The sequence below is a fragment of the Plecotus auritus genome, assembly GCF_963455305.1.
Source record: "Plecotus auritus genome assembly, chromosome: 6".
Taxonomy (NCBI): Eukaryota; Metazoa; Chordata; class Mammalia; order Chiroptera; family Vespertilionidae; genus Plecotus; species Plecotus auritus.
In genome coordinates, this window is record NC_137773.1 from 20,863,922 (window position 1) to 20,879,164 (window position 15,243).

General features: G+C 47.3%; 1 protein-coding gene across 2 annotated transcripts in view; it reads left to right on the top strand.

The window, feature by feature from the left end:
• Positions 1 to 1,241: 1,241 nt before the first annotated feature.
• GLRA1 (glycine receptor alpha 1) overlaps positions 1,242 to 15,243 on the top strand; it is a 64,808-nt gene continuing 50,806 nt past the window's right edge. For both annotated transcript variants that reach the window (XM_080676302.1, XM_080676301.1), the window contains exon 1: positions 1,242 to 2,152. In XM_080676302.1, coding sequence (XP_080532428.1) covers positions 2,097 to 2,152 — 56 coding nt within the window. In that variant the 5' untranslated portion in view covers positions 1,242 to 2,096. The remainder of the gene's footprint in view (positions 2,153 to 15,243) is intronic.

Below are 15,243 nucleotides of genomic sequence, written 5' to 3' on the forward strand. Positions count from 1 at the left end.
CTAAGTAGCTCATTACTTTCTGGTGTGTGGGAACCAATAAAAAGGAAGGGATGTGGGGTGTGCTATCACCCTAGGGGCGGGGAGGAGGCTGGTGAACAAAGCTTTCCTGATTGTGTTTGTTTTCCTGGGGAGAAGGCCTGGACTTGGAGGGAGCTGAACTATTATGAATTATTCTAGAGAGAACCAGCCTCCAAAAACTCAAAAGAAGGAGTTCCTAGAGCTACTGGATAGGAGGGAGGCTTGGTAGGCTGGGAGGAAGAGACCCCACAGTCCCAGCCTATTCAAATTAGCCAGAAAACCCTCAGAGGCCAGCAATCCATTAGAGCCCGGTAGCTTGGAGAAAATCTGATTAACTCCACCTCCCCAGCTGAGCTCTAGAGTGAAATGTATAGCTGGTTTCTGAGACTCAAATAAGGTGGGAAAACAGCAGCAGGAGGAAGGAAAAGCAAAGGGATGGGAGTGGTAAGCACTGTATGTACCGCTTGGCCCCACCATTATTTTGGAGCAAGCCACAGCTCTCTGTGGACCTGGTTCCCCAGCTTGTAAGATGTAAATGAAACTGTCTCCTGTCTAGCTGGAAGACATCATATCTTCCTTGTCTCCCAAAGGGGTGCAAGCAGTGAGACCAGGACTGCTCCCTCTTGATTCTGGAAATTGCTCAGGGAATTTTCCTGCTGCCGTGGCCCTGGGGGATGAAGAGGGGGGTGCCTTCTTTTATCGACTAGGTTTCTTTTTGAAACCTCTCTCTTTTTTTCTGGGGCCAAATATTATAACTTCAGAGCTCTAAAGAAACTCAAGGACCTGGTTCAATTCTTCCCATTTAAGATGACAAAATGAGCCCAGACTCGTGTCTGAACTGGGGCCCATGGATTTGTTTTATTCACATACAACTACATTCTTTAAAAAACAAGACATTGTTTTGAGAGACCTGGAGAGATTAACTCCATAACCTCCTCTACCCCACTGCCCCCATGCAAAGGAGAGAGGAGTTGAAATCTCTTCCAGCACTCTAAGCGTTAAACTCAACCCAGAGTCTAACACGCGATTGGCCAAACACTGGGAAAAGATCTGGTTTTTGCAGCCGTTGGCCAATGAGCATCTCGAGTGGGAGGGTTTGAAGATACTAAGGAGTTTTCCCCCTTTTTTTCCTCTCTCCACCCCCTCCCATCGCCATCGCCTGCCCCCCTCCCCGCCCCCCCCCCCCCCGCGCCACTTCCAATCCCCAACGCCGCCAGTTTGTTAAATTAATGCAGTAAGAAAGTCTGGAGATCTGAAGGAGTCCTGGCAAAAGGAAGATGGGCGAGCTCAGAAAACCAAGATGCATCTGAAGCCTAAGGTTCCTGAGCCCCGCGGAGTCGCCATGGACCCTGGCAGCCCCCGAAACTTGCCCTGAGCTCCCTCACATCTGCAGCCCCGAGCAATGGGACACCTTTCCTGCAGTGATCATAACTTATTCGTCGGGGGGCAGAGAACAGGAATCGCAAGGCGACAGCAGACGGACACGCAGGCAGGGGAACGAGATTCCGGGACTCGGTCGCGATGCGCCAGCCTGGCACATTCTCTGGGATTTAACTGAAGGCAGCACCGTCAATCGCTTCCCCTCGCCCCTAACCCCCTCAGCATTAAGCCCCACTCTCTCTGCCCAAGATGCTTGCCCCATCTAACCGTCCGCGGCCAGCGCTCTGATCTCCACAGAAGATTTTTTTTCTTGCATGAAGCTGGCCATTTAAGCAGAAAAACGGGTAAAAAAGAAAATATACCCACCCCCAAACGTGCCTCCCCAGCGCCGCAGGGAGCCAACAGACACGCTGGAGTTTAACAAGCAGCAATACTCTTCGCGCTCTCGAAAATCAGGGCTGGACGCTCTCCGTGGTGCTGAAACGCTTCGCGGCGGCGGCGGCGGCGGCGGCGGCTGTCCGTGGTACCTACAGACCCCTCGCTCCAATTTCCCCTGGGGCTTTCCCTCCGCGCCCGTTTCCCACCTCCCCTCGGCATCCGGATTATTTTTTCAATAGCGCTCGCTGGTTTTGTAAGTACCAATTTGAAACATTTTTTGGCTCCATAACTCGTGGACTACAAAGCACAAGGACCTGAAAATGTACAGCTTCAATACTCTTCGACTCTACCTTTGGGAGACCATTGTATTCTTCAGGTATGCAATTTTCTACTAACCACATCGCTCAGATGAAAATGGGGGAAAGGAGCACGGAGGCTGACTCTGTCCGTGATCCCCTTATTTGGGGGGGAGGGAATGTCGTACCCCGCTGCAATCGGGTCCTTCCATCCGCCGCTCCCCCCACCCCCACCCCGCCCGCAGGGTGTCTGGCTTGTGCGTGGAGGTCTGAGACAGCCGTTGCTCTGGCAGCTGTTTACCTGTTTCTTGTGATTTGTTTGTCCTTCCGCCTGCTACACCCCCACCCCATCACTGGCCCCACGCCCCCTGCATTTGGCTCTCACTCAGCTGGGGACTTTAAGGGGAAGCTTTAGGAGTTACTCAGTTTAATTAGGACTGCATTCTCTCTAACCGCAGTGCCGAAAATCTCAGCTCTCCTGTCTGGGGGAACCAAGTGACAACTAGTGGTGACGGGGGAGGTTGCACTCTAACTCACTGGACACAGAACATTTCATTTTCTCTCTCTTTTTTTTTTTTTTTTTTTTTTTTTTTTTTTTGTTTCCGTTTTCTGCGGGGTGTGGGTGAATGTTACTGAGGCTTCGTGCTTGGAAAAAAATAGTGTTACGACCTCAGGTTGTAAAGCCCTAAACTTGGGTGTACAGTGGATTGATTTAGAATCAGATCCTGGGAAACATTTCCCTTTCGAAACTTTGACTCCCTCCTCTCCCCCACTCACCTTTCCAAACTCTACTTAGCTGAAGATCCTGACCTGATTGGCAATTCCTGTTTGTGTTTTGGTTTTTTAACTTGTCTACTCCTGACTAAATAGCTGAGTTCCCCTACCCGTTGTCTCCCAGGTTAAAATTTTTTGCCTACAGGTTTAGCATTCTTATGTTAATACAAGCAAAAAGTGAAAAATCACCTTTTCAGGAAGCAGTGAAATAGATAGTCCTTTTGAGAGTGGGTGAATCATGCCATCTTCAGAGATGGTTATGATAAATTCCATTTACATGAATTGAAAAAAATTATTCTTCTTCCATGACCTGCAGGGATCATTAATCTTCCTCATTTTAGATGCCTGCCTCTCAGGTTTTACCATGGCATTAGGTTAACAGTAATTTGAAAAACCTACTCTAGGTTCCTTTTTAAAATAAGTAACATCAAATATTATTCTCTCTTATCATAAATCAGCAAGTAATTCTTGGGGTTTTTTGTTTTATTTTATTACATTTTAGAGAGCTCTGCATATGAATTGTTGATTTGACTAATCTGTCGGTTGGTTTATTATTTAATAAATTCATTTGAATGGCACCTCCCCCTAGATTTTAAGGGTCTATATGTAAGTCTTTCTTCATGTCTTTATCTTGAGATGAAAAGAAGACCCTTCTCCTTCTCTGAGCTACCCAATGCTAAAGCTTCTAATCCCCGGTTCAAATCATTCTTTGATAGGCCACAGTCCTGCCCACAGCTCAGAATGCAAATAGTCAGAGAGTCAGATAGAATTTTAAAAGTGCAACAATCGAGGGCCCTGTGAAATGTAGCTACTTTATGGGGGAAAGGGCCAAAAGTATCCTCTTAATTTAACAATATCAAATCCTTTCTCCCCTATATACATAGTAGAACTATAAAATGCTGTGGAGGTGAAGTACTTGGTCACATTTGTATGCAAATTGATTCTCTGTTTTGCTTAAGAAGACAGAACTGAACCAGAGAGATTAAAGAGCAAATTAATAAAACCAAGCACATCACCCACCCCCTACTCTTTTTTCTTGGTGAACAGTATGTATGGTTGATTTTATTCTTCCAGACATTGTCTTTCACAAAAGGAAAACACAGTTTAGAAGGTTTGCATTGTAATCGTTTTGATAAGGTTGTGAAATGCACCATGTTAAGACTTTAAGTAAAGTGATGATGGCCTATCAGGGAGCATCACTCTACATCTCCTTCCCTGCATGTGTCAAGACATACATGAGCTACGATGGGTATGGGATATGACTCCATGTGTTTATAAGGAAAGAAGAGTCATGACTAAAGGGCTGGAAAGGGATTTGTACCATTGCACTTTCAAAATACAGAAATGGCTACATCATTTGAGGAGTCAATGTTGCTTCAGAAATGTCCTGAGACATAAAATAATAAAAATGAGAGCTGAACTAGGAAAATTCCCCCAGCAATTTTTCAGAGAGGTGGTGGGGGGAGAGGGGGAGAAAGGTTACAAGGAGGAAAAGTATTATCTTTGTCTAATTGGCATTTTCGTTTCTAACTCCCTCATTTTCTAAATTTTAGGTGAAAATAAGGAAGCATTAAAATCTGGGGGTTCGATAGAATGCATGTGGGGGTAAATGGAGACTGGCAGCTCCCTAGAAGGTTCCATGTGAATAATCCCTTCTCCCCCAAGGGACAGGCACTGTGTTGAAATAAGACAATCCAATAATCTCAGGCACCCAGGTACTCCTTATATTGAATGATGATGCCAGCTGCTCACCTTGTTGGGAAATCTGGGGGCTAGAGAAGGAAAGACCCTGGATAACAGAAATGCTGCTGCATCAGCACATAACCAGCGAAATGGCAATAATGACAGCAAAACCAACAAAACAACAATCAGAGTGCATGAGGCAGAAATCTCCTCCGGTGCCAACACAGAGAACAATCGAGGCCTTAGAAGAAGCTGAGGGGGAGAGAGACTAGGGTCCTGGGAGACAAGCAAACAGCACTGCGGTGCTCATCAACTGTGTCCCCATTACTAAAATGAGGTGATTTGGCTGAAGTTCCTGCTCTGATATTTGAAAAGCCTGTGGGTCTAAAATTCCAGAAGTGCCATTCTAGGATGCAATAACCAAAATTTTGTCTCTTTATTTTTATCAATGGGGATGGGGCTTTATATCCAGAAAGATGTGTTATTTCATAGTAGAAATGCATTCCTCTTGAGTCAAAGGGAACTAGCTTTGACTCCCAGAGCCCTTACAGTGGCTTATGGGTGGGAAGGTACCGGGGAAACCCCACAATTTTCTCACCTACTCAAATAGACCCCATGGTAAATAACCATATCTCGCAATCTCAGCACTGTTGGCATTTTGAACTGGATAATTCTTTGTTATGAGGGCTGTCTGGTGCATTGTAAGATGTTTAGCAGCATCCTTAGCACCATAGCACCTCCTCCCCAGTCTTGACCATCAAAAAGCTCTCCAGACACTGCCAAAAATCCAGGGGTAGGGACCAACTTGGCTGCAGTTGAAAACCACTGGTATACAGTGACAACTGTTTAATCTGTTGCTCTGATGTACTAATTAGAATAAGGAAGGAAGAAAATGCCCCTCATGAAACACTTAAAGCATCGCAGTGAAGCAAAGAGAGCCCTAGCTTGTGCTTGAGAAGGGAATAAAGGCAGAGGAGATAAACCAAGTCTAAGCCATGGGTGGCTTCCCCAAATGATGACAGCTCTTCTCTATGTGCCAATTCCACCTGCCGTCCCAGCAAATGCTTCCTTGCACAGGACTGAATATGGCGCTCATTGGCTAAGAAAGGTCACCGAAACCTTGAAGGGAAGATGTTTCTAGCACACTGGGCTCAAAAGAAACATGGCAAGTAGATTTTTGCTCAGATCTCGGTGCTGGAAAACCACCCAGTTGAAAGATAAATGAGCTTCCCATCAAAGTGGCCCCTCTGGCTTCCTGGTCTCTGAGCTTGCCAAGAGGGCAGATGACCACCTGGATCTTTCCCTCCGGGTAGCACAGCAGGAGCCTCCTGAAATCTCACCCGCAGCAGTTGGGGCACTGCAGAAAGTGCCTAGGAGCTCCTAAAATGGGTCAAGGACTTTTTCCTAAGGAGAGAAGCCCCTAGGGCAAGTTTGCAGTAGGGCCAATCAAAATGTCACTCTACCCCCTTTTGGGGGCTTAGGAACCATGAGAAAGAGAAAACATCATGTCTTAAGTCCCCGTGGGACTTGGCCTAGGACCCTTGACTGGTAAGTGGAGTTATGGATCGGCACATACCTTCCGCATGTTTGCAAAACTGATAATGACCTTTCAGGGGGAATTCAGGGAATTCATTGTGGAGACCACCTTGTGAAGGAGGTTGCATCCATGGGGTGCAGTGGGAAGAGCAGATAGGCTGTGATTTGAGAGCCCTCCTCCCTCTCCCAGAGCCAGTTCTCTTCCCAGCCTGCAGCATGGCTTTGACAAGACTCTTTCCCTTGTGGGGACTCCCGTTTTCTTACCAAATGACTGACTCCAGCACCTCTCAGTTCCCTGCAGCCTCGTCTCAGGTCTTTATGAGAGACAGAGGCTGCACCCACACAGGCTCAGGATGAATCTGCCTCACTGCTCACACTGCCTTCATTTCTTGACCAGGCACTTATTTATCATGTGCTCATGTGTCCAGTCTGAAACTAGGCACTCTGCAGGGGAGACAGAGGTAGCAGATGCCACAGCCCCTGTCCCTGCAGGAAGGGGAGACACTGCTCCCTGTAAGGCTACATCAAAACCCTACCTCCTTCTCCAGAGGTCCCACAGAGCTCCCCTCCTACAGCCTGTGCGCGTCCTGCGACAGCGCATTCATGTGGGCATCATTAACTTTATTTCCTTCATCAGCTGACAGAAGCCAGAATGATTTTTAAGATGGATGGCACTGTCTCCCGCCTGGCCATCTTGATGCTATCCTGCAGGTTTTCTGCTGCTTTGGGCAAAACGGCCTTGGCCTAAAGGGAGGAGACCTGGAATCCAGAATTTAGCTAGTGGCATGACCTTGAGAGGGTCCCATGACCTTTCCAGCCTCAGTTTCCCTAGCCACAAAAGGAAGGGAATCGACAATTCACTCTGTCTAAAATAATTTTTAGCTGTGTCAGCCAAAAATTATATTCTCCCCATCTCCTCCATAATAGAACAGTTTGGGGTACAGCTATCAGCATATTTCAATTATTACAAGAAAGAGCAACACTGAATTCTATTCAGGCTCAAAGTTCTGAAAAAATTGAGGACCTCACTAACAACTTACCTCTCTGGATAGTTATCTCAACCTGGAAACTATTATGGACAGGTCCCATAAATATGTCAGTTTCCCCAGAAATTGCTTCTTATGATGAGAAATCATGATGCCTGATCACTATCCTCAGAAATGTCAAGCGTGGTCTAAGAAAAAGACCAAAGTGTTCTGTACTTTTATCAGTGATTCTGCTTGGTCTTTTCTCCCACATCAAGACTACGTTTAAAACTTTTTGTTTACCAAGCCCCATTCATAATTAACTTATTGTCCTTGTCTTTATTAATCAAAGGCACCCGTAACTGCCAGAAGTATGAGCATCATACAATACGCAATGTCGCCACACTGAGTTGACCTAAGAAAAAACAAAATTTAAGGTACGCAATGTTTTTAGTTAGTTCATAGAGCCTTGTCAGAAGGAAATATGCAATCTGTTAGACTCTGAAATGTTTGAAATGGATGTTGAGTCCTCATTACTATTTCATGAACCCCCTAGGTACTCAGGGACCCCATTTAGAAAACATTAGATTTGATTTATTCTATATTGCTCCAAGAGAAGAACTGGGGTAAATTGATAGATTAATTTTTTAATGCACATATGTCCATTCTGAGTCAATGCAATTTCAAACTTTCTAGCAGATCTGTCACATGGTGAACGGGGCTGCCTTGGTGATAGTGAGGGTCCCTGGCAGTGGAGGTATGCAAGCAGAGATCGGATGTCCTCCTTCCAGGAGTGACACAGAAGAAATGTAAACTGCTTCTGTGGTTTGAGATTTGTAATTTGCTCCAGAAAAGTAAATGAAATGCAGGTCAGAGGCAAATCTTCAATATACTTACGTTCCCTCCTTTCCTGATTGCCAAATTACCATCTGATCTCTCTGTGTCATGCCATAAACACACACTTACCCATATCTTCTTCTTCTTCTTTTTAAATATATTTTTATTGATTTCAGAGAGGGAGGGAGAGTAAAGAGAGATAGAAACATCAGTGATGAGAGAGAATCACTAATAGGCTGCCTTTGGCACCCCCGCTACTGGGGATCGAGCCCGAAACCTGGGCATATGCCCTGACCAGGAATTGAACTATGACCTCTGAGGCTCAACCACTGAGACACACCAGGCGGGCCCTTTTTCTTCTTTATCATGAATTGTATAATGAATAAAGGGGGCAATGACCATGCACACACAATAGGACAGAGGGTTATTAACAGGAAATCACCTTCATTATGTAAGAGCCTGGTTTTACGCAGTGAGAATGAGCTCAGGGTAAGTGAATATCAGAGCCAGGACCACCAACAAATGCACTGGTCCATGGACAAGTCCCCAGGCACGGCTGGTGCTCACAGGACTGATGGTCTGTACGCCGAAGGCCGCTCAGCCCTGAACTCCTGCCGTCTCTCCTGAACCACCTCCCTGGTAAGCCTGATACACAACTGAAAACACCATACGGCTGGCCGGCAAATTCATTCAGAAAGCACATTGGAAGGAAACAATGCCCAGAGATGCCGGGGAGAGGGGCTTATGCCTATGCTTTGTAATGCAAGCCCTTATGAGAGGAGCTGAGGCCCCAACGCTTTTGAAACTCCTTAGAAAGGATCCCTTTGTGGTTTTCTGAAGTTGATATTGTCCAAGTTTCCCGAGGCTAATTCAGTGCAATTAGATTACCACTCTCTGCCTTTGAATTCGGCTGTTTTTCAGTGTCCATTGCTAAATGAGTTTACCGTCTTAACAGGGAGCCGCCGACGGGCATTAATCCCAGCCGTGAAATGGACAGCGTTCTCTCCTGCCTCATATACTGGGCAGCCCACAGGCACCTGGAAAACCAGGCTCTGCCCCCTTCCCCACAAGGTCCATCCTCAATCTCCCACCCACTCACCCCAGAGAATCACACTTGCCTTCAGTGTCTTAAGTACCATCAGAATCGTGGAGGCGCAGCTCTCAACTTAGCGGTGAGAGACTGTAGAATGCAGGTTCCCACCGTCATACTAGATGACCGAAACAGAAGCTCTCAGGGCCGGGACCCAGAAACCTGTAATGTTAACAAGAGTCTCTAAGGCAGTGCTTTTCAAACTTCAGTGTGTGTGTGAGTCACCTGGGGATGCCATGAAGATGCTGAGTGGGACTCAGGAGTCTGGGTGGGGCCTGAGAGTCTGTATGTCTAACAGCCCCCCACCCACTCCCACCCCCGTGGTGCTGATGCTCCTGGCAACCAAAGGTTTGCATAGCAAGGCTCCAAGTCACCTGACTGGGGACCCCTGACATGGATCAACCCTCTTATTTTGCAGATGAGGAGAGGAAAAATGACTTCCTCAAGGTTATAGAGGGAATGGCAGAGCTCCCAGAGCCCTTTGCAATAGTGCACGTCCCCCCAGCTCGTTCATGTCTGTTATCTGTAAAGCCCGTGTGGCCTGGACTCTGCGACTGCGCGTTCCTCCCTTCAACACACTGTCCTCCCTCAGAAGCACGAACATGCACGGCGACAAGGGCTCCTCAGGCAGCTGTTCCCACCCCTGAAGTCCTAGAGCCCCAAATGCTCCCATTCCCACAGCCTGGAACTCCCACTGTGTGCCCCCGGGTAGGAGAGAGGCACCTAGAGAATGGGCTTCGAATGCTGGGACCCAGCCACGAGAGTCTGTAAGGACCGATGGGAGAGGTAGATCAAGGTGACCAGGGGGACAGTCTTCCTGTGCAGCTGTACTATCAATATCAACCTTGCAGAACTCCAGGCTTACTTAGCACTCCCAGGTGTGCAGAGCCTGCTGCCCATCTACCATCTGTCTGTCTGACCTCAGACCCATGTCCTTCCTTCTCCTCTACCTCTCTGACCTATCATCCTTCCCACAAAAGCACGTTATTCTCCTCCACATCGAATAGAGTAGCTGCTGGCATCTCCGGCCTCTGAGAGCTGCGTGTTTATGGCTGTGTGCTTGGTTCTGCAAGGCTCCCCAGCTCCAGAGGAACGCAGCAATCCTGACTGCCAGGCAGCCGTGCAGTCACTCGTACAAGAGCACTTTACAGTCTATAGAGGGTTTCACACCCATAGCCCCAGGTGAGCTTCCCAATCACCTTTAAAAATAGATACAAAACAGTGGGTACTACTCCCATTTTAGAGCTCAGAAAACTGAGGCTTAGAGAAGAAAAGTGTCTTGCCTAAGACCACACTGTTGATCTCAGGGGACAGCCAGGATTCAAATACAGATCTCCTTTCTCCTAGCCGACCACACTGCCTCTTTCCCCTTAAGGGTGGAATACATACACATCCCTAGCCCTAGGTGCAGTATACCTATCCCTCTTCACAGATTCCTCCCAAAGCTGAAGCCCTGTGAGCTGGTGCAGACATCGGCTCGCAGCCCTCACCCTCTGCAGGGCCGCAGGGGTGGGAAAAGCCTATGAGAGAAGAGCTGGGCTCTCCCTTCAGCGTTTTGGTTTGACAGAGTCATTTTCTTCCGACTCAGCCAGATGGGAATTTCTTTCTCTTCCCTTGATCATTTTTAATTGTACAGTATATGTACACATTCTTTTGTTGTTGTTCTGAAACCAGGTATAAGCCCCAAATCCCCTTTGATAATGATCTCCAGGTCATCCCAGCTCTTATTGCTTTAAGGAGTATCCTACTTGATCATTTTATTTTTATACACACATGGAATGATGGTATATGTATTTCAGTAGTTATCCACACAGGTTGAAATCTATTAAAGTTTATTGAGCTACATATACTATCTATTGAAAAATGCGTACACGACCATGTCATGGGATCAGATTACCCACATAATCCTGCAGTCTGTCTTATTCAGGGGTCAGCATGTCCTGGGAAGCCTCCCCGGGGAGGCACTGCTCCAGCTCATTCATTTAACGACCGCAGGGCCTCGTTTATGGATCGCCCATTGTTTCCCAGCCACCCTGCTATTGATGGGCATTTACAGTTTTTCTAACTTTTCCACCGCAATCAGTGTTGCAATGATCACAGGGCACCTACATCTTTGTGAGCACGTGTGACTTTTTGCCAGGCAGATAACAAGAACAAGAGATGGGATTCCTGGGGCACAGAGCATGCGCACCTTCGATGTTAACAGATGCTGCAGGCAGACACTCCTTTCTTCCTGAACTGTACCCTCCCTCCCTCCTAATGCTCCATCTCAGCCTTGACTGTAGCAATTAGCTAATGATAACCATTGCTATTTACTGAGTGTTTACTGAATGCTAGGTACTGTCCTAACAACCATAGGCCTCATCTCATCATCCCACAAAAGTCCTTAGACATAAATACTATTGTATTCCCATTTTACAGGTGACAAAAATGAAGCATAAAGGGGTTATGTCATTTGCCCAAGGCAAGACAACTAGTAAGAGGCAGAGCCAGGATTCAAAAACAGAAAACGTTCTTTTAATCACTGCACTGCCATTGTTACTCCAAGAATGAACCAGAGAGAGGAGGGCAGGACTGACTGGAAGAGGGAAATGGAGGCAGAATTGGCCTCTCCAGATAATCAAGGCCTAGTCGTTTGCAGGTGGTTCTAGATAACAATAAAGTTGACGTACATCTGTAGATAGAGGTGAGTGCCCAATCTCCATCCTGCACACAGGAGGAAGATGGCACTAACGTCCGCCCATCACAGAGGTCCGTGGTTAGACATCTGTCTAAGGGTAGAGACAGGTTACTGCAGCCCACCCTTTCTTCTCTGTCCCACCTGCCTTGGGACCAAAGTCACTCGATTGAAAAAAGCTGTCGAGGATGATGGGAGAGAATTTCTGACTGAGTTGGGAGGTCAGGAAGCAGGACAGCATAATCTCTGGCCTGTTTTCATTCTTTTTTTTACTTGCTGGTCCCAAAGACCTTTTCAAGCAGCATGCTCTAACCCCCAAACACATAGGACTGTGTGTATCCAGTGTCCCTTCATCTTCACTATGGGAGGTTGGAGAGGCCACCCAATCTCCAGCATGCGGTCAGGGGTGGTCCACCACAAACTGGATCTGCCACGCCCAAGGCAGACCCTCAAGGCTTCTCAGAACACCCCGAGGCCAGGAAGCCACACTCAGCCCAGAGCAAAGTGGGGAGAGGCAGTGAGGACTGGGCTAGCTCGCCTTTCCAACCATGAGTGTCACATGGCCTGTGTGAAGCCCAAACAGGGCTTCCGCAGACACCTGTCTCCAACAGTTCTCCGAGTGACAGCAGCGACACTCTGAACGTGTCCCCGCAGGCCTGTTGCTAGTAGAAGAAAAAGCACAACATACATATATGTCCCCTAATAACAGCTCTTGAAATAAACTTGCTGGTGTGTTTGTTTACATAATGAACATTATACATGTTTGCTATAAGATATTTAAACCACATAGGGAGATATGTTTAGAACTGAAATACAGAGAAATCTTACCCCCTGGGGTAAATCACTTATACAGTTGGATATTCATCTTTTGCAAATGATTTTAATAACATAATAATGACAAAAACATGAGTGCTTACTCTGTGCCTGACATCTTTCTAAAAGTTGAATGTGTATTAAGCCATGTAATTCTCGGAACAAACCTATAAAGCAGATACTATTGCTCATCCATTGTATGGATGAGGTTGTGGATGAGGAAACGGAGAGCTGGAATAATTTTCCTTGGGCTGCCCACTAGGGAACAGTGTGACAGACTGAGACCCAAGCAGTCTGGCTTCAGAGAGCCTTCACCTGCTTTGCTACAATAGTAAGCTGTTTCTGTTTTACAAAAACGGGATTATATTAAAAACCATGTTCTGCAACTTCCCTCTTCTCACTCGTCAGTACCTTGCCATCGTACATAAGCAGCCATCTCATTCATTTTTGCATTGGTGCTGCCTTCCGCCGAAAATACCAGCTTTCAGCATGACACAACCCTCAGCTTGCCACAGTCCAGTCCCCCTCCCTTCCATTTCCAGCTCCTTGACCAAATTCCAGCCCAAAGTCTCACTGGTCTCTATAACAGGCCCAGTATTCTCTACTCCGTGCTTTTCTCACACTGTGGTCTGTCCCTTTGTACATCTAGACAAGCCCCTCTCCTCATTTCTGCCCTCTGGATTCAAGCTCATTGAATTTTGAGTCTTGCCTCTGTCATTTCCACCGTCTATTGTCTTGGCAGTTTGCTCAACCTTTCTGAGCTTCAGGTTCCTCCTCTTAAAAAATGGAAATAACAACCTCACTGATAGATAAAGTCACCTTTGGAGCCTCTCCCGCTCCCCACAGCTAAGTGCAAGCCCTTTATAAATGGTAGTTACTGCTCCACTTCTCTGTGATCCCAGCCTCAGGATCCACCCCTAGCATCACTTTCTCCATGAGGAACCCCCTGGATGGCCACTATCCCTACCCCAAACTGGGCGTGGACTCCCCTTCCTAAACCCCTTTGGAAATGCAGTCACCCTTGGCACTTGGTTTGCTCTAAGTGGCCTTACATACATTTAGGTGCCCTTCTAACCTTCCTGTGGGATCATACACCCTTCCATGGCTGGGAACTTAATGAATTTCTTGGTGCATGTGAAAGGCCAACAAGAGGACAAGGGGTGCTACCCAGAATTGTTCGCTTGTTCCACTTCCCCCTGGTGGGTAGTACCATCCCTGTGGTTCGTGTATATTAGATATTCAGTGCTTGTTCCATGGAATGGCTTTGTCCCACATGCCTGCTCCTGTCCTCCTCTCATTGGCTCTGCAGAAGCCCAGGATCAGAAGGCTTCCCACCAGCCAACCCCAAAGCACTGCCGTATCTCACCGTGACCCCTTTTTGCTCCAAGAAATGAGTCACAGTGTGAGTGAGCTAGTCATGGCAGCTCAGTGCTGGCTCGGTGGCCGCTGCAGTGAGTTGTTCAGCCTTATCCTTGCTGTCTGGCCAAGCTGTCCCAATTCTGGGCCTCTCAAACCACCTGAGCCACCTCAGACAAGGCTGCCTGCCACCACTGCCTGGTCTACAGAGAGGGTGGATCTCAGGGGAGATAGTTTTCTTGGTGGTACCTAAACCATCTAGTAGAAAAGAAAAACTCTTCACAGGAGCCAAGGAAAGATTGCATCATGCCTGGACAAAGGGGACTTAAAGGAATTTGTGGAATGTGCCTTAAAATATAAAAAGCTACACTTCCTAAAAATCAGGGTGGCAAGGTTTCAGTAAAAGATGTAACCCCCATGCTGCCTCAAACTGGGCAGCCTGGAGATTAGAGGGAGATTTCCTCCCCCGCACAAGCCCCACTCTGACTTTGTAACTGAATCACAGTCTTCCCATCCCTAAGATAAGATTGGACCATATAAAGACGGTGGGTCTTCCAGGCTGTCGTTGCACAATTCTTCAATTAAGCTGGCCCACAAAGGGCCCAGCAGTTAACAACTGCAGCTTGGGAATCAGCCAGATATGTTCTAGCATCCTGGTTATACAGGCTTGCTACCTGAAAGCCTTGGAGCAAGACTGTCTTTAAGATTGCTCAGCCTCAGTTTTCCTCATCTGTAAAATGGCAATGGTGATGATCCTTCCCTGGCAGATCGCCCTAGGAATGAAATGGAAGAAGGCACGGAGCATGTTTGAGCTGCATGTGGCACATAGCAATTGGGCAAAGCAGAAAAGCTGGGATCACTATTCAAGAGGGATAGGCGCAAAGCATTGTGGGAGCATGAAGAAGAGTCTGACTAACTCTGCCTGGAGGTGGGAAGACAGTACAGAGTTGGAGAGTATTTCATAGGAGTCGGGACACTTCAACTGGGCCATAAAGAATGACTAATTCACCAGGTGGCAAAGAGTGCCAAGAGAGAATGATGCAGGCAGAGGGAAAGGGCTGGCAGAACAAGCAAGCTGGGCGAGGGGGAGCTCAAGGGCACTTGGTGGACCAGCTGTCCCACCATTACCCAAGCTCAGCCCTGTCCTGCTCTGCTCTGCTCTCCCCCAAAGGGTCTTTCATCAATTGGAAGCCCAGCTGAGAGTGGATAATTTGTTCATGACCCAAAAAATATTACTATATGCCAGCAATTGTTCTAAGTTCCGGGGACAGACGAGTAAGGGGGTATAAACCAATGAATGACCTGGGAAAGTACAGAATTCCAGGCCACGGTCAGTGCTATAAACCCAGTAAAACAGGATAATGGGACAGAGAATGGTCCACCGGAGTGGGCCCAGGGCACCTACACTTTCACTTGGGCCTTAATCACAGGAGATGGCAG